At 31.9% G+C, this 18,323-nt stretch overlaps 4 protein-coding genes and 1 long non-coding RNA gene across 6 annotated transcripts; 2 read left to right on the forward strand and 3 right to left on the reverse strand.

Annotated features, from left to right (window-relative positions):
* Positions 1-428: 428 nt before the first annotated feature.
* CIA30 (complex I intermediate-associated protein 30) lies at positions 429-1,923 on the reverse strand. The gene is made up of 2 exons (XM_029313250.2): positions 1,308-1,923; positions 429-1,082 (listed from the first exon to the last, which is right to left on the reverse strand). Exons 1-2 carry the CDS (start codon positions 1,676-1,678, stop codon positions 560-562), a joined length of 894 nt encoding a protein of 297 aa, XP_029169083.2. The 5' UTR covers positions 1,679-1,923; the 3' UTR covers positions 429-559.
* A 231-nt stretch (positions 1,924-2,154) lies between these two features.
* LOC146724085 (uncharacterized) lies at positions 2,155-2,815 on the forward strand. Its single transcript, XR_014924214.1, has 2 exons — positions 2,155-2,532; positions 2,651-2,815. It is a non-coding gene; the product is annotated as an uncharacterized LOC146724085 (long non-coding RNA).
* Positions 2,282-4,383, reverse strand: CLS (cardiolipin synthase). The gene is made up of 4 exons (XM_029313306.2): positions 3,986-4,383; positions 3,215-3,564; positions 2,670-2,927; positions 2,282-2,588 (listed from the first exon to the last, which is right to left on the reverse strand). Exons 2-4 carry the CDS (start codon positions 3,551-3,553, stop codon positions 2,325-2,327), a joined length of 861 nt encoding a protein of 286 aa, XP_029169139.1. The 5' UTR covers positions 3,554-3,564; positions 3,986-4,383; the 3' UTR covers positions 2,282-2,324.
* Positions 4,058-14,351, forward strand: Syt14 (Synaptotagmin 14). 2 transcript variants are annotated; one of them, XM_029313304.2, is made up of 8 exons: positions 4,058-4,796; positions 6,558-6,701; positions 7,042-7,179; positions 7,400-7,458; positions 7,561-7,740; positions 8,136-8,459; positions 8,632-8,985; positions 9,166-14,351. In XM_029313304.2, the coding sequence occupies exons 1-8, from the start codon at positions 4,763-4,765 to the stop codon at positions 9,376-9,378; spliced, it is 1,446 nt and encodes a 481-aa protein (XP_029169137.2). In that variant the 5' UTR covers positions 4,058-4,762; the 3' UTR covers positions 9,379-14,351. The 2 variants fall into 2 exon arrangements, with proteins under 2 accessions (XP_029169137.2, XP_029169136.2); XM_029313303.2 differs by having other exon boundaries at positions 4,059-4,796; positions 6,558-6,746.
* Positions 12,623-16,553, reverse strand: LOC114939073 (pre-mRNA-splicing factor ISY1 homolog). The gene is made up of 4 exons (XM_029313307.2): positions 16,189-16,553; positions 15,978-16,000; positions 15,548-15,866; positions 12,623-14,732 (listed from the first exon to the last, which is right to left on the reverse strand). The coding sequence occupies exons 1-4, from the start codon at positions 16,189-16,191 to the stop codon at positions 14,370-14,372; spliced, it is 708 nt and encodes a 235-aa protein (XP_029169140.1). The 5' UTR covers positions 16,192-16,553; the 3' UTR covers positions 12,623-14,369.
* Positions 16,554-18,323: the final 1,770 nt, after the last annotated feature.

The following is an 18,323-nucleotide window of genomic DNA, read 5'->3' on the forward strand; positions in this document are numbered from 1 at the left end:
TTTCAGTTGATCGACAAGTTGATTGGCTGCCGACCAGAAATTCTCTAATTCTGATTGGCTATCGACTAGAGATTTTCTAATCCTTGATAACAATTTTTAGAAAAACTCTATATGTTATCCAATCTGTGTCAGATAAATATTTGTGTTTTTCATAAAAAAACTAATATAAATATAATTATAAATAAATATAATAAATATAAATATAATAAATAAATATAATAAATATAAATATAAATATAAATATAATAAATATAAATTAATATAAATGTTTACATTCTAATTAATATTAAATATAGATATCTAATAATAGATAAAATATATATTAGATATATGTTATAATATTATAATTAAATATTATAATTAACAAATGTGTTTCCGCTAAGTGATAAAATAAAGGAAAACTAATTAATTTGCTTTTTATGGACGTATTAATAAATTATATACAAGTTTATTATTCATACTGTACAATCCATATTTTTTCATATTTTCTATTTACACTTTCCATTTGTGTAGAGAATAACAAGGTCACGCGAATCTCATTAATTTTTGTATGTAAAAATTAAAATCTGACTCCTGCCAAATTGTAAGATTCATAAGCAAACTCTTCATTGTGATATTCATCACACTCCAAACCAATATAATCTATTTCTAATTTGAAGTGTCCAGGAACGTCGTCTGATATCGAAATTCCAAAAGTTGCGACTTCACCCAGCATTATGGGCACTTGACCATCCTGCGTGCTGCCTTTACTGGAGAAGATAAATTTGGAGAATGGTATCCTAGTGTATTGCCAGTAAGGTCCTCCTCTGGTATGAAGGGCATAATGATACACGTCGTTCCACATCAAGTCGAATATGCCTCTGGTTGAAATGTTCAGCATGTAACACCTGCCGTCTCCTCTGACACGAAGAATTAGGTGAGTGTATGGCGTCCAATCGTGACGGACCTCGCGTTTGAAGGATTTTTCTTTAGGTACCGAGGTAATATTACAGTAGCCAGCATTTTTTACTCTACCGTCTTTGGGCAAACGAGTGCTTAATATGCCAGAAAATAGGCCGGTCCCAGTAGAAGACAATTCTAATCTAAAAAAGAAGCAAGATGACAAATTACTAATGTAAAATGAGTAAATTATACATATAATATAAATGTTATATATATATATATTTATTAATAGTTAAAATATTTAATTATATATATTAAATGTATTATATATATTATATATATTAAATTATATAAATTATATATATTAAAATATTAATATATATATATATAATATTTATATATAAATAAGTATTATTAATACTTACTTAGCTGTTGAAAAGCCTTGCTCATAATCGCTGTCACAGGTGGTGACCCACTGATCCAAGGATTTTGGGTCCCCTTTGAATCGCCACACAACATCCACTTCATTCGTCCTGTATATAATAGTAGGATCCATTTTCATCAATTCCTTCCTCTCCTCCAGCCAGATACCGAACTCTTCCTTGAACTGCCGGCATCCTTCGCGAAATCTGCCTACAAGGCTCAAGTTTTGCTGCGGTGGTGGTCTATCATAAACTATTTTCCAGCCTGATCTTCGATCTCGTTCGTAGAAGGACGAGTGAGCAGTTATATGTAATTTCCTTCTCCCGATCGTAAAACACGTCAGTGTTTTCCGAAATATTTGCGTGGGATTCATATTCGCTCCTGAAACTCTCGTGTTTACATGCAGAGGTTAAAAAGTTAGATCAGGTTGAATCACCGAATAATCTTTTCGAGTTATTTGCGATTCATTTGCCTTACAATATTTTTAATCGCGATTTTTGGACACACGGTGTCTGTTCGATATATAAATATTTTTATTTATATATTTACAAGGCCACGTTTAAAGAGACGCAGATTCTGCTTCACGCAGAAGCATCGCGGAAGAAAATCTGTTCTGCGCATGCGCAGATTTCAATTTCAGTAAAATAATTTCACAAAAAAATACAAACATGCATGATAATCATATAATATTGCAAATATTATATATTATAAAATAAAATATAAAATATTATATTGTAAAATATATTTCTATAATATATATATTGAAAATTTATTACTCCAAAAGGATCATTCTTTACATAAATCTGTGTATCAAATACTAGACTGTGCAAAATTTTATAGAAGAAATTTGAGTAATATATACTTTCTTTTTTTTTAAATTTTAAAAATAAGAACATTATTATTTTAACCTCTGTACAGATATAATAATACAAAAGTAATACATATCACATAATGCAAACAATAAATTCTTACATAATTTACATTGTATATATAATATATTGATGCTGTACAGTCTAGTTTTAAGGAGTCTGAGTTCTCTTCTTTCTCGTTAATAATTTATACGTATCTTTTGACAACAGATAACTAACACCTCCTGCAATAGTCGTGAATGCTGTTATGTAACAGAGATATTGTAAAACTGGATGGTCTACGAAGTGATAAATAGGAGCAGCCAGTGTTCCAGCAACCAGAATCAATTGCACTCCGGTATTCAGCTTGCTCGTTAAGGTTGGTGCTAATTGTACAGTAGCGTGTGTGGGATCAAAATACCTTGCCAAGGTTTTCTGAAATTATAAAGATCATGTTTAATTCATTGAGCTAAATAAATGTATAATGGAATTAATAGGTATATATAGTACACATACCGGTGGAGGCAGGGAGCGATATCTAATGTAAGATGCAGCAGTCACCAAAGCAACATCACGTGAGACAACAAGACAAGTAAGTGGAACAGGTATCAGACCGACCCATGCTAAAGAGAGAAATAACGTGCCCACGAGTAACTTGTCTGCCACTGGATCCAAAAAGCTTCCAAGTTTAGAAGCCTGCGATGTCCAAGTACGTGCAATCCATCCATCTGCTAAATCACTGACTCCTGCAAATGCAAGCAGCCATAGCGCTATCTATGCCATGGCAGAAAAATAGTTTTAAATATAACTATTATAATATGATAGAGAACAATTATAGATGCTAGCAAAATTCAATTGCAAAGGAATTATAGTTGACACATTTTTCTATTTTAATTATAGAAAAAAATTTTAAATAAAATCTAAATAAAATCCATTTAATAGTTAACAAATTAGAAATTGAATTTCACGCTATGTTGCAATATATTTGTGTTTAACTTAATATTGCATGATGATGAGATAAATTTTAGCAATAATATCTTTGTCAAAATATTGAATCGCACCTGGTAATCTTGCGATAAGATCAAATAACTTAAAAATGGCGATGTCACTATACGACCCATACAAAGCAAATTGGGTATCGTCCAGATATTTTCTTTTTCAATGATTTCTTCTACTTTTCTTCTCGTATGTTTAATATCCTGCAAAATACGTGTTCGCCATGTTTTCCTTTGAATTGCTCGGTCTTTTGTATTGATACAATGTCTGTAACGGTTTTTACTTTCTACGACGTAGAGTCTGCTTTGACACATTAGATATTGCCTCAGACATTGCTCTATTAGACCTCTGTTTAAAATTGCAGATCTTTGTTTAAGTTGCAAAATAGTGAAGCAGTTCATCATTATGTTTTCTCCTATTTGATAAACAGAATAAAAACTAAAATTATTGAATGTTTTTACATTAAAGCAATATGATAATAATTTAATATAAAAATATTTCTCAAGAGAATTGGCAGAAAGTGAATAAATTATTCTCATAAATTTCAAGTTGAATCATTTTTTTAATAAATATTTAATTGTCAAAGATAAAAAGTGCTTCAAATTTCGAGCAAATTTTATTTCAAGAAAATTTGACAGCATCGATATAATCGAAAATTGTAGCTTAATTATATTAAAATATTGAGAATATAATTAAAATTTCGTAATTTGTGATAAAATGACTATATAACCTCAACTTCGACATTCCGAGGAAATATTCACTTTCGTCTGAATAAAGTAAAATAATGCGCATATTTTCTGCTAAATCTGGGATGAAAAATCTTGTAAAAAAATTACCTTAAACGTAAATTACTTTACACATATATTTACAAGAGTATTCCTTTCGCGAGCGTAAGTGGCGGCTCTTTTTCTAGGTTAGATTCGGGAAAACGTAGTGCGAGAGTACGAAGTCCACACATCGTACAGTTCTCCAAACATGAATGAACAGTCGCAACTGCGCATATGATGAGAAGGAAGAAGCACCATCTCTTCCGAAAGTGTCAATACAAGCGGCGACATTTATATTCGGTCGCCTCCGAACGAAAATCATCATTTGACAATTAATTACTCGACAAATTCTACGGTAAGATGAAACGTCAAATTTGACAGCTGTCAGATTCGATAATCCTCGCTAAGGTCAAATCAACAGGAAATATTCCAAAGCTTTTCCGAGGAAGAAAGAGAGGGAGAGAGAGAAAGAGAGAGAGAGAGAGGAGTCTTCCTTCTCCCGCAGCGCGCCGCGCCGCCAGTGACAGGTGTCAGCTGACAGTAGTGACGTAACTGCGCCTGAGCGAGGCGGGCGGAGCGCGCATGCGTGTACGACGGGTCTCGGTGCGGCAGGCGCACGTCGTCGCGTCGGTCCGAGCAACAGAGTGCTGTGTGTACACCCCCGCCCACGTATTATTGTGCGGCTAGCTGACGAAGCCAGCCAGCCACGCTTCTGTCACGGGAGGACGCCCGGCGACAGCCGAGGCGAATGATGCGTCTCGTTATTCCGGTGCGAGAGGCAACCCCGGCCGCGCCGCCGAGAGCCGAACGTTAAGGAAGGATCTTAACGCGACACCGCGGTCGAGCATGATTCTGGCTGGATCAGACCACTTCTTGGCGGGTAAGTCCACTATGTCCGCTCGGACTTAAGTGTCATCCTGCTGCGCGACGAGTCTCGGAGTAGCCGAGAACGCCTGGTCTGGAGGGTCGCTCGAGGGAGCGTCCTCGAGACGAGGACGGTATAAATCGTGAGAATTTAAATTTAAAAAAGAAAGATAGAGAAAATCCCATTTTCCCTTCGCGCTCGCCTTCTCCTCTTTTCCCTATTTTTATTAGGGCGTTGAAAGGCAGATACGTCAATTGGGAATCCGTATTAATAGCCGCGAGCGAAATTGCCTTCGACATTGATTTTCGAGATGGGAGAAAAATATCCAGGGGAAAGAGATGAAGTTTCGAATGATCGAGAATCCTCCGCATTGCGCAAGCGGATTCTCCGATTTTCCGAGAAACGGGCTGACGATTGTCGGAACGAGGATTCCGCGAATTTCCGGAGTCAAAATGGTCGAGGAAGGGCGCGTTGAAAAATTCATTGGAATTCAGGTCGCGATTTTTCCAGGAAAAGGTGGGAGGATATCCGAGACGTGGACTTTTTTTATTGTTACGATCGACTGCGTTAAACGTGCGTGCGACGCTGCGCAATTCCATGTCGCAGGTAGTTTGTGTCAACTGGAGCGATAATAAATTATTCCAGGTCATTACGGCGTAATATGTCGACGTCGCGTTAACGCGCTCGATACGACAACCGATATGATACACCGGTACCTATATACATTAGCCTCGGGGTTGAAATTTTAAGTGAAAAAAAAAAATTAAAATATATATTATAACACATTAGGTAGAAGAAGATATCTTTTGACTCTTTAGAATTAATTTTCTGAGAGAGAGACTTTTAAGACCCACAAAAAAGAAATTTTTTTTTTCTTATCCTTCTTTATTTATTTTTCATTATTATGTACACAGAATGTATATGATGATTCTCAATTGTATACAATGACTAGAAGGATTTTATACGCTACGTATGGCTGAATATCAGGATTGGGTAATAATTTAACTAGTTAAATAGTTAAAAGTTAAAAAAATTAATAACTTTTAACTTAGCGTAGTTAATTTAAAATGTATTAATTTTTTTTTCTAATAAGTTTAATTTGTTTTATCTCTGAATATCATAATTGTTTTTTATAAGTTATAAACGTATTGTTTTAATTAAAGTATTATTAATTTTTATGTTTATTTGTCATCAGTTATAATTATCAAAAGATATATTTCTATATAAAAATCAAAATTTCTTTGTTATTATAAATTTTAGAAGAATCTAATTTAATATAAATAATGTTTTTAAAAATTTACTTTTGATGTAACTTCAGTTAATTTAATCTTAACTTTAACCGAGTTAATTTTTTGTTCATGCAACTTATTTTATAACCAACTAACTTTAACTCAACTTAGTTTTAAAAAATCATTAACTTACCCAACCCTGCTGAATATTTACAGCGGTAAAAATTAAAAGTTTCATAAAAATTAATAAAAAAATTATAAAAATAAAAATATTATACTTTTAATTATAATTTTAATATTGTTCTGGATTTTTTTATATATACAATTATTTAAAAAATTCACATGTATAATAAAAGGGAGAGAAAAGAGGGAGAAAAAGAGGGATCTACAAAATTACTCTGTTGCATGAATCATAATAAATTTAATAATATTTAATAATATATTTTTTAATAATATTTCTGAATAATTAAAATATTTTTCTATATATATTATATAAAATATTTTTGAATAATATTAAATCTAATAATATTTCTTGGGGATGTTTCAGTACCTGTGGAAGCGACTGCAGTTCTGGGTGCCGTTGCCGGTTTCGTAGTACTACTGCTGGCCCTTTTCCTCTACTTATCCCGGAAGTGGTGCTTCACGCCGCCATCCTCCACGGCGCTCTTCGGCGGAGTCTGTGTACCCCTCTGTGAGTCCACCAACAGCTCCACATCTCAAATCTCGAAAAACATAGGTATATGATTTATATCGATCTCCCCGTTCCGGTCCCTTCTTGCAAATTTTCATCCCTTTCTAAATTTTCGATTTTATTTGAATTTTATTCTCTCTCTCTCTCTCCTCTTGCGAGATTATGAGTTTATTTTAAATTTCCTAAATAAATTTTAAGATTGAAAGACGGATGGATGGATCCATAAATCATTCATTGCATCGAATAATTGCTAAATTTTTGAAAGAAATGCTCGGTTCTTTGCGCAGCGAAGAATAAACATAAGAAATAATTCCTAATAATCGATATATCTGCTTCCTAGGGAAGACATTCTCCTATACAGATCCGGAAACCAGTTCCGATTCGGAGGAAGACGCTCTCCGACGATTAAATTTGCGTTCACATCCTCCACCGGACACGTTAACTATTCAAGCAGAAGATGGACCAACAACTATCGTAGGTCAGTAAATAACAATAAAGTAGAATTGTAAGAATAAGCAATAATTAATATTGATAACATGCGCATATAAGTAAGAAAATTAAAAATTAAGAAAATAAAACTAATTAAAAATATATTCAAAATATATAAATCAACAATAATTAAGGAAATTAGTATATATATATATATATATATAATAGTATTTATTCAAATGAATTTTCTTAATAATCGTGATTTGTAGATGCTGGGACCACTTCCAGTAGCTGCACCGAGGAACACTCTCCAACGGATCAGCAGCAGGTGAATTCTTGATTTTGTTTATAGAAAAATTAAGAAAAATTGCTCCAAGCGAATCAAGATGCAATACATGTATTTCTTTCTCGCTTTTTTTCATATCTTCAGTGCGTAGTAGAAGTTGGGGCGTCTAACATTATACTCGACAATAGAGAGCAGGAGATAGAAGTCGAGCAAAATGAATCGACGACCAACGATGCCATCACAACAATGGGGACGATGGCTGCCGAGGAAGTTGGTAGTCTGGAAGTCGCTTTCATGTACGATGCCCCAATGCGCGAGATGACAGTTCGTATAATTATATCCAATATTTTATTATTTCGAATTTATATTTATCTTTATTATTTCTATTATAATTATATTTTCTTGTATCTTTTTTAAAACAAACGTCAATCTTAAATTATAACTTGATATTAGTTGATTACCATTTCGACTGTTATCATTTATTTATTTACACATTTACTTAAAAAACTTAATCAGGAATGAAAATGTTATTTCCTAATTTTTATAAGTTTTAAAAGCATTTAAAATTCTCTTATTCTTGTTATATTATGATTATATTATTGTTATGATTATATTATTATATTATTGTTATATTCTCTTATTCTTGTTATATTATTTTCTATCTTGTTATATTATATTATGAATATTGCGCGACAATTGAAATACAATTGTTTTGCTAGGTTCACGTGTTACAAGGACGAAATTATCCCCCCGGCATCGGCGGCAGCCAGGTACGATTAGTCTTGCTGCCATCAAAGAAGCAAAGACGCAAGACTCGAGTTCGGCAAGGGACATCGCCGCAATACATGGAGAGCTTTTTACTTCCTCGCGTAAATCCAGAAGACGTGAACGCAATGGGAGTGCGGCTAAGGGTATACCTTTGGGGTGGTAGAATGATGCGTCGGGAGAGATTGTTGGGCGAGGCCAGGGTATCCTTTGGTCAGATTAATCTTCAGCTGGAAACTACTCTTTGGTTGACTCTTCAACCGCCGCTTTCTTCTTCGGTAAGTCCATTTTAAAATCTCTTTCAATTATAATATAGATATAGATATTGTGAATTCATGCTCAGGATACAGTTGAGATACTTTTCTGTAGTAAACTTGAAGGAAATTAATTTCTTAAAATTATCGAGAAAATAATTGTATTCGAATAAGGAGGTTCATTGTTTATTTCCAGGCGCAGGATTGGGGAACCACCAGCAGTCTAACTCGTAGCGATTCCACGGGATCCCAGCAGTCTGTTCAGTCCTATGCCTCCACAGCTATACCGCCTTATGGCAGCAGTATGAAAGGTGGCAGCGTCGCCGAAATTTTAATCGGTCTGGCGTATAATGGCACGACCGGCCGCTTATCGGTGGAGATAATCAAAGGCTCCCATTTCCGCGGCGGAGGCGGAAACGACACGAAACCACCCGACACCTACGTGAAATTGGCTCTTGTCGACAGCAACAACCACGAGATGGGCCGGTCGAAAACTGGTCTAAAGCGCGCCCAGCCGAATCCCCTCTACAAGGAAACTTTTATATTTCAGGTAATTTTCTGAGAAAATTCTCTGCCTGTCTCCTCGACGACCATGTTGAAATTGTGACGTCAGAGGCATCTAAGAATTTTTAGCCTCTGACGTCACAATCCAACATAGCCGCGGCGAGGATTTAGGAGCCTTAATATCTAATTATATCCTTAAAATATGGAATTTTTTTTGTGAACATAGGTCGCGTTGTTCCAATTGGGAGACGTGACGCTCTTCCTATCCATTTACAATCGTCGGCGGAGCGGAATGGGTAGAAAGGGACGAGAGATGATCGGCTGGCTTTCGATGGGTCTGAACAGCTCCGGATCCGAGGAGCTGCAGCACTGGAACGACATGCGGACGGCTAGGCAACCGACGCAAGTACAACGCTGGCACTCGCTGTTGCGTCCTTGAGGCATTCTCGAGTGAGTGCCTCCTTTTGGATTCATTCTCGACGCAGCCATTCGAGCGCGAAATCGATTTCACCGATACTTGCCGCGACAAGTATGGGAAACGGAGATGCGCATTTCTGAGAAAGAATAACTGCTCGTGGCTTTATCTCGAAGGAGATTTCTCTTTCCTCTTATCTCGCGCGGAGACACACATGTTGTGTACTGCCTGGTTGAAATAACGGAAGTCAATATTCCAGTCGGTCTGTCAATCATAAGTCAGAGCCCAAACAACGCAACTGTCCAAATGACATCGCGTAAAGATGCTCCAGTGTTGTATGTCTATTAAATAAAAATCACAAATGGCGACAAAGACCAAAGGATGTCTGAATAGATGTTCTTTAGACATCTGTTAGAGACAAGTTACACAAATATCTATAAATGGCATCTTAAGTAACACGTATTAAAAAGAAAGAGATGCTTTAATTGTCACTTAAATTTTAGACATATTTTCAAAGTTGTTTGGGCTTTTGTTTTGTTCGGGATGCTGTTTGGAATGCTGTAAACTCTGAGTTACAAACTCTTTGTCTAAATGTACCAAGTACATTTCCTTTTTGATACGCTGATGGGAGCGGTGCGATTTATTAATCTTCGATGTCGAGGATCCCGGATGATCACGTGACGATATCGACACCTCCGGGCCTCATCGTGCCTGTCCTGTCACGTGCTACGACGCTCTCCGACTCGACATGTGCCTGAGCCAATCTGGATCGTCTTTATTTTTTACTTTGTGCCTTTCACCCTCTTTAGGCCGCGTGCCACGCTAAATGGAGAATTGTCGTAAAGTGTAAGCGAAATTTGAGCGGCCGAGCGGAATGAGATGTAACTATTTGTGTATTTTCATTTCGAAAATACACAAATAGTTATATCTTTTGACTTCATAGTATTGTAAGACATAGGGTGGTCATGCAACACAGAAAGAAAGAACTTTCCAATAAGTTTGGAAATATTTCAAGAGCGAGAAAAACTCTCGTGGAAATATTTTGGAGAGACTCGAAGTTTCAGGAGAAGCAAAAAGTTCCCTTGTAATTTTATAAAATATTCCTAAAAACTCGCATTAAAGAGAGAGCCTAACAAAAGTTACATAAATCTTTAGAGATTCGATAGAAAAGTAATATTTCATTCCTAAAAATTTCTGATTTGATGAATTTGAGAATTTAGAGATTTGATGAATTTATATAGAAACGAATGATTTGTGTGTCCACCCTGAAATTGGATAACATCGACACAGTGAATTTATTATTATATTATGCTTATTGTTTTTATAGAGTAACGAAATTGTTGAGACACATCTTCCTTGTTTTTTTTCCAAGCAATTTAGTTTCTTTAGCAAATACTAGTAAATTAATATCGATAATAAGCACTTTTAATGAATTTGAGAATATCACTTTTTTTCTTAGAACTTGTTTATGCTATTTTAATTTTTTACATTAAAAAATATCAAGTTTCGCTCTCTTTATTTCTCTGCTGCAAGTTTAAATGTTTCTCAAAATAAACTACAATTATTAATATTATAGAATGTAAACTTCTAAAAATTATTAATTATTATTATTCTATAAGTTCGCACAATCAAGTTTTCAAAAGTAGTTCTTGCTTGTCAAAAATACATTTTCTCTCTTCTGATTTATATTTTTTGTGATTCTCAATGAATACGTTGCTCATTATAGCTGTACATACATATATTTCAGTAATACTTGTTGTTTATCAAATCATAAATCACCGCTGTATTACTGTATCAGTGTGTCGATATTACCCGTCTTACGGTATATAATTGTATGTATTGTACATACATTCGACGGATATTCGATTTGCTTGTGTTTGCTCATATGAATCGATATGACAAATACTGAGCCCGTGTTCTCCCCGTGCATTTAACATTGAGAGATTATTAGCTATTAGATTTCTACCTAGTATCGATAATATGATACTCAGTCTTACTATCACAACTTAAACATACCTGAATGAAACGTACACGCTTAGTAATATATATACATATATATATATATATATATATATATATATATATATATATGTAACTGTAAAGGGAATGACAAGAGAGAGATCAGTCTAGTCTAGTGCCAAGATTTGTCACAAAAATAGGAAGCTAGTACGTGGAAAGGACGTTGTTACTAAGAGAGAACTAACGATTTATTGCTGTGTAATAAATTAATAATTAATATATCTAACAATAATGTTAAGCTAAACCATCTCGAGATCATTGAGATGCTCAATATTATAATCAACATTGTCTTGCAAAATTTAAATGGCAACCGCATTTTTCATCTGTCAAAACCGCTTATAAACCGCTGTACTTATATGCAGTTACATTTATTTGTGCGCAATTTTTATTAATCTCCAATTAATTTATAATTAATCACCAATCTTCTAACTTTAAAAGATCTTTCAAACGCTATTTTACGTTTCGTTCAGGTATGCCTGGAAAAAAAAGGGGAAAAAAGATTAGACTTAGCGGACGAATTTTAGAGCGGCAGAGATTATGGCGGTAAGATGAAATGAAGAACACGGGCATCTCTCGAGATGGTTCGAGAATGGATTGATGATTTTAGGGAGACTTCGAATCGAAGTGGAATAAAATCGCGGGACGAGCAAATCCACAATTCAACGACGCACAATGACTCGCAAAACGCACTCCGTGAACGCAGATGTGTTTGGAGAGTCGATATAATAATTAATATAAATGAAATAGAAACATAAACACGAGATCATGCATACACGTTAGATCATGTAGTCACGTGGTATATAAAATATGCATTATTATTAGAATTTTTGAGCAAGGGGGTTTTCTCACCATACTAAAGTTATATTAGAGAACACGCAGAAGTAGAGATGATACGACTTAAAAATGGATTTAATGTCCACGTTAGATATCATAAAATTCATTTGATATAAAGAGAGATATATGATACAGAAACAATTATCAATATTGAATATTTTAATAATTAAGTATTATATATTAGTCTTTTTTTAAGTAAAATTTACTGTTAAAATTAAAGAGCAAAGATTTATCTATTCGCGTTTGAAAAGTTTAATTTATGAAAGAGTTATTTCTGTAATATAATAATTAACGATACGTTATATCAAATTAGTTTATTTCCATTGATATATATTATTAACTTTATAAAAATTATTTATTTGTTCTCTATAGAAAATCACATTTCCTTTATTACCTGAGCACGATTTTTAGATCATTTAAATTTAATATTAGTAATAAAAATGCGTACACACAAACATATACATATATACACGTACATTGATAGTGTGGAAGGTGGGTTTAGACCAAACAATCGTTAGGAGACCCCCCAGATCAGCGGATAAAACCAGCCACTGATTATAACGGACAAACAGATGCTGTGAATTATTTAACGCTTGACTTTTTCAAGCCTTTAGTGGTAAATTTTCATCATGGTTATTAATCCATGCTCGAACTATTTTGTCTCATTTACGTTTTAGAAATAAAAAATGATTGCCGGGACTCAGAAATCTCCTTTAAGACACGAAGAGAATTTCCTTATGCGCGCAGTACGAATTCCTTTTGTGTATACGCATTTATATGTATTGCAAATAAGAGTTTAGAATATTCTAAGCATACAAAGTCCTAGATGCAGTGAAAATCATCTCATTTATAAACTCTTTTCGCAGCTTAAACTGGATTTTTTTCTTCTAAGAGGATATATATACGCGTTATTATTCACATTTTCGATTTTAATCGCCACTGGATATGTTATAATGAGAGAAAATTATAAGGGATTTTTATACTCTTATAATTATTCCAATTGTACTTATACGAGGTGTAAAAAAACTATATCTGTGAGCTAATAGAATCGATTAAAACGGATTCTAAAACACATTTAGGATATAAGTGTGATAAGTTTTTTTAGCTGCATTATGTGTTAATTGATATTGTTATAGTACTTCTGAGTCCTAGCGATATTATTGTATATCTTAATGCACAGTCTGTTTATAAACAGCACGATGCTGAAGAGAGGAGAGAAACGTTTAAATATGTAAATTAATCAATGCGATGTAGTATTAATATCTCTCGATTGTAAGATTATTACTGAACAACATTTGTTTTACACAAGATACAAACTGGATTTGAGAAAGTTTCAAGATTTCTAATCATATTATGTGAATAATATATATGTTGAATTTTAGCGGGTAGTTTTTCAGGATAACTTTTAGGCCTTTTAACTCTTTGAATCTGATGTAATGTAATTGTGATAACGTTAATCTTACAACAGCGTTTTCTAGTGTTTTGCGTGATAAGTCGATAATATTGGATTTATGTAGGGAGTGATCGGACCACCATTATACATTTTTAATTTTAGAACACCGCATTATGGGATTATACGATCCCTAGCTGAAGAGAATGCGGTGAAATCACGAATTTTTCTTTTTAGAAAAAAAGTGATGTTACGTGCATTTAACATTCCTATTAATTGATAGACGCTTGTAGTATCGAGACGATAAGAAAGCTGAGAGATCTCAAGCTTCAACATATGGATTTGTTACATTCCAGAGACACCTTTGTGAGAATAAGAGAGTGCGACAATTTTTAGATTAGAAAATGATTACTTGTTAAATCGTTATGTCATTTGAATCATTGTATTTTTGTCAATTTGCCCAAAAAAATCGCGAAATACGAGATCGAATGATGAAAAAGATACCAGATCGCGAAGATTATAAACAGACTATAATATTGGATTTTGATCTATATTTTATCTACAGCACCCGTTTCTCGATAAACATTAATTCAAGTTTGAATGTCTACTGCACAAACTAATTATCTTAATCAATGTTATTACGCGTACTTATAAATTAACAATAATTATTACATCTCCATCGCGTTTTATAAAAATGTATTCTAATATATAATTAAATCAATAAACTTACGAATAGTTATTATCGCAATCGGAACATATCTCAAGTCAAACTTTATTCCAGTCCATATATTTCCAATAATTCTTTCTTTTTTCGAAGCAATAGCGCTTCCTGAATATCTTGCTGAGAAGGAATTGGTTTCTGCGCCGTTGTTTCAACCTCGGCTTCTGGTTCCTTCTCACGGGAGGTCCATTCCTTAATGTATTTTTCTCTCGCTTCTTGTTCTGCTTTTTGTTCTAATGGTACCAGAATACCGTCATCGTCATCCATGTAACCATAATAGTCCGCATCGATGTCCTTCATCAATTCTGCACGTGTTTTTCGAGGGGGTGGTGGTGGTTCTTGCTCGAATAACTCCCTAACACCTGGCAGCTCTTTGGCAGCTCCAAAATATTTGTACCCTCGATTACCAGGAACCTGTTTATTTAATCAAGACAATTATTAGAATTTATCATATATGTAGAGTGCATCTAAACATTTTTCTGTATAATTTTACAAATATAAGCATCTTATATTAAATATAGGAAATATATATACATATATGTATAGTGCATCCAAAAATTATCCAGCATAATGTATATTGATTCCAGTGTTGGGTAGTATCTAGATACATTTTGTGTATCTGAGTCTGTATCTAAGATATATTCGAATTGAAGTATCTATATCTGTATCTAGATACAAAACATGGTATCTGAACTGCTTTTTTCAGATACATTTGCAGATACATTTTCACATATTTTTTTGAATACTTCAATTCTTTAAATTATTAAAAAATCAAAACTGCAAGTTATCAACATAACGTCATCAACACCGGTTGAGCTATTATTAAGCATTGGTCAAATTTTTTAGTACCGTGATGAAATAATTTGAGTGACGATATCTTTGAGGCATTTTTCACGTGTTAAGACTAACAAATAAAGTCGTAATATAAACAGAAATATTAATAAAGATAAAAGAATTATTCAGTACATTTTGTGCATATTACCATTATAACTGAGATATTTTTAAAGTATCTGAGTATCTGTATCTATATACATTTTAATTTGTGTATCTATATCTGTATCTAGATATATTTTTTTACACGTATCTGTATCTGTATCGAGATACATTTTAAATGTATCTTACCCATCACTGATTGATTCAATTGCACTCCTTGTAATTAATATTTGAAAAGCTTTTGACATTCTTCGATATGGTTGGAAGTAACATTAATAATGTAACTACAATTTTACCTCACGTCCTTCATGATCTAACATGCGAGGCCCAACTCTGGAATAGTCAGGTCCACCAAGCTCTTTTATTTGCGCTTCCCAATGCCGCTTTTCTCTAAGCAATTTGTTAATTTCATCATTCAGATCACGAATACGAAATTCGCCAAGCCCAGCATTTTGAATTTGTGCAACTTTCTTCGCAATTTCCCGAATTATCTGCATTCTCCATTTTTCTGCTTTGCGCAAATCCCTACATTCTGAAGCTAGGTATGGCCTTCGCTCCTGTTCCTTCTTTGCTCCTTCGTTGTTTTGTGCTGCTCTCCAACGAGCAAGTGTTGTCCTGAAGATTAATTATTGATATTAGTAATTATGATTAATATAATTACTATTATAATTAATAAAGAAGTAGATTATTAATTAGTTCAATTAAATCTATTAAAGATATACTTACATAGCCTTTTCTGCATTTCGTGCCTGAAAAGAATAAAATTTATTTATTAATTAAAATTAAAGTAATATATTAATATTTAATGAAACTAATATTTAATATTTATGAATTTATATATATATATATATATATATATAATATAATATATATATATAAATATATATATATATATATATATAAATATATATATATATATATATGTATGTATACTTACCATTTTTAATTATCATGTAATAATTATTCACAATACTATTATCGATCTTATTATACAATATTTTGAATAAACTGATCGTACTGATGTTACTTATTTACAATATTATAGTATAAAACAATAGATTTTATATATCAAAACACACACACATTTTTAGCATCGTATGATCTGTTTACAAAATAATTGAACAAGATAATTGTATAAAATATATTTTTAAAATATATTACGTAATGACATATTCCTCATTTTCAATCATTACGTTCAATTGTTGTGTTTTGTAGGTTTCTTATATTATTTTTTGAAGCATTTGTTATAATTCTGTCATTTTTTGGTTATATACAACACTAAACGAGGTTATATTGCGACTCTGCGCGCGCATGCGAGGTATCGAGAGATCGAGATATCGAGGTATCGAACGTCGCGCGCATCCGCGTCGTTTTCGCGCCAAAAGCACCGTGAGGTTGCTGCACAGTACAGTCATGTTATTCATCATTTATTATTAATATATATATATATATATATATATATATTAATAATATTAATATATATATATATATATATTAATAATATTAATATTATATATTAATAAGAAGAATAAACTGGTGTAAAGAAAACACATAGTTGATTTTAAGAAAAAATATATATGTATTGTAAATTACATATCTTTTTGCCCATCATTTATAAGAAATATTATTACACATAATAATATTATAGCGTTTCTTCTCATTTTCGAATTTCTATTATGTACATAATATTATATCTTAAATTTTTATTATGTACATAATTTTTATTTCCGAATATCATTTATTATTAATATATATATATATATATATATATATCATTTATTATTAATATATATATATATATATATTAATAATAAATGATATATATATATATATATATATATATATATATATTAATAATAAATGATATTCGGAAATAAAAAATTATGTACATAATAAAAATTTAAGATATAATATTATGTACATAATAGAAATTCGAAAATTAAAATTATGCACATAAGTAATAGAAATTTGATGAAATAAAGTTATGTACGTGATATAAATTTGGAGAATTATAATTCTGTATACATAATAGAAATTCGACAAATTAAAATTATGAACATAATAAAAATTTAAGAATAAAAATTGTATACATAATAAAATGCGGAATTTAAAATTATGTACATAATGTGGAATTAAATTATCATTGAGTCTATTCTAGTTCAGCTAGTTTGGCGCCACTTTGTTTGGATTTTTTAATCCTATTTTAAGAATTTATTAAAAATAATTTAGCTGTCATTTCAAATGGATCTTACTTAAAACAACGATGTAAAAATTAGATTATTATATTTTTTTATTACATACTTTTTTATTTTCGAAGGTCTTGTCTTAATACTTTTATGCACAAAATAATAAGAAGAATAAACTGGTGTAAAGAAAACACATAGTTGATTTTAAGAAAAAATATATATGTATTGTAAATTACATATCTTTTTGCCCATCATTTATAAGAAATATTATTACACATAATAATATTATAGCGTTTCTCCATTTCGAATTTCTATTATGTACATAATATTATATCTTAAATTTTATTATGTACATAATTTTTATTTCCGAATATCATTTATTATTAATATATATTATATATATATATTATATATATATCATTATATTATTATATATATATATATAATATATATTAATAATAAATGATATATATATATATATATATATATATATATTAATAATAATGATATTCGGAAATAAAATTATGTACATAATAAAAATTTAAGATATAATATTATGTACATAATAGAAATTCGAAAATTAAAATTATGCACATAAGTAATAGAAATTTGATGAAATAAAGTTATGTACGTGATATAAATTTGGAGAATTATAATTCTGTATACATAATAGAAATTCGACAAATTAAAATTATGAACATAATAAAAATTTAAGAATAAAAATTGTATACATAATAAAAATGCGGAATTTAAAATTATGTACATAATGTGGAAATTAAAATTATCATTGAGTCTATTTCTAGTTCAGCTAGTTTGGCGCCACTTTGTTTGGATTTTTTAATCCTATTTTAAGAATTTATTAAAAATAATTAGCTGTCATTTCAAA

This window comes from Nylanderia fulva, unplaced genomic scaffold, assembly GCF_048542155.1.
Source record: "Nylanderia fulva isolate GAGA-0341 unplaced genomic scaffold, ASM4854215v1 Scaffold15, whole genome shotgun sequence".
Taxonomy (NCBI): Eukaryota; Metazoa; Arthropoda; class Insecta; order Hymenoptera; family Formicidae; genus Nylanderia; species Nylanderia fulva.

Coding starts and splice junctions, on each gene's coding strand:
- LOC114939073 (XM_029313307.2), bottom strand. Junction 15,867..15,977: donor CGAAATGCAGAAAAGGCTAT/GTAAGTATATCT, acceptor ATTAATCTTCAG/GACAACACTTGCTCGTTGGA. Junction 14,733..15,547: donor TAGATCATGAAGGACGTGAG/GTAAAATTGTAG, acceptor TTAAATAAACAG/GTTCCTGGTAATCGAGGGTA.
- CLS (XM_029313306.2), bottom strand. CDS start 3,553: ATGATGAACTGCTTCACTATTTTGCAACTTAAACAAAGATCTGCAATT. Junction 2,928..3,214: donor TCTTATCGCAAGATTACCAG/GTGCGATTCAAT, acceptor GCCATGGCATAG/ATAGCGCTATGGCTGCTTGC. Junction 2,589..2,669: donor ATCGCTCCCTGCCTCCACCG/GTATGTGTACTA, acceptor TTATAATTTCAG/AAAACCTTGGCAAGGTATTT.
- CIA30 (XM_029313250.2), bottom strand. CDS start 1,678: ATGAATCCCACGCAAATATTTCGGAAAACACTGACGTGTTTTACGATC. Junction 1,083..1,307: donor CAAGGCTTTTCAACAGCTAA/GTAAGTATTAAT, acceptor CTTCTTTTTTAG/ATTAGAATTGTCTTCTACTG.
- Syt14 (XM_029313303.2), top strand. CDS start 4,763: ATGATTCTGGCTGGATCAGACCACTTCTTGGCGG. Junction 7,180..7,399: donor TGGACCAACAACTATCGTAG/GTCAGTAAATAA, acceptor CGTGATTTGTAG/ATGCTGGGACCACTTCCAGT. Junction 7,741..8,135: donor CCCCAATGCGCGAGATGACA/GTTCGTATAATT, acceptor TTGTTTTGCTAG/GTTCACGTGTTACAAGGACG.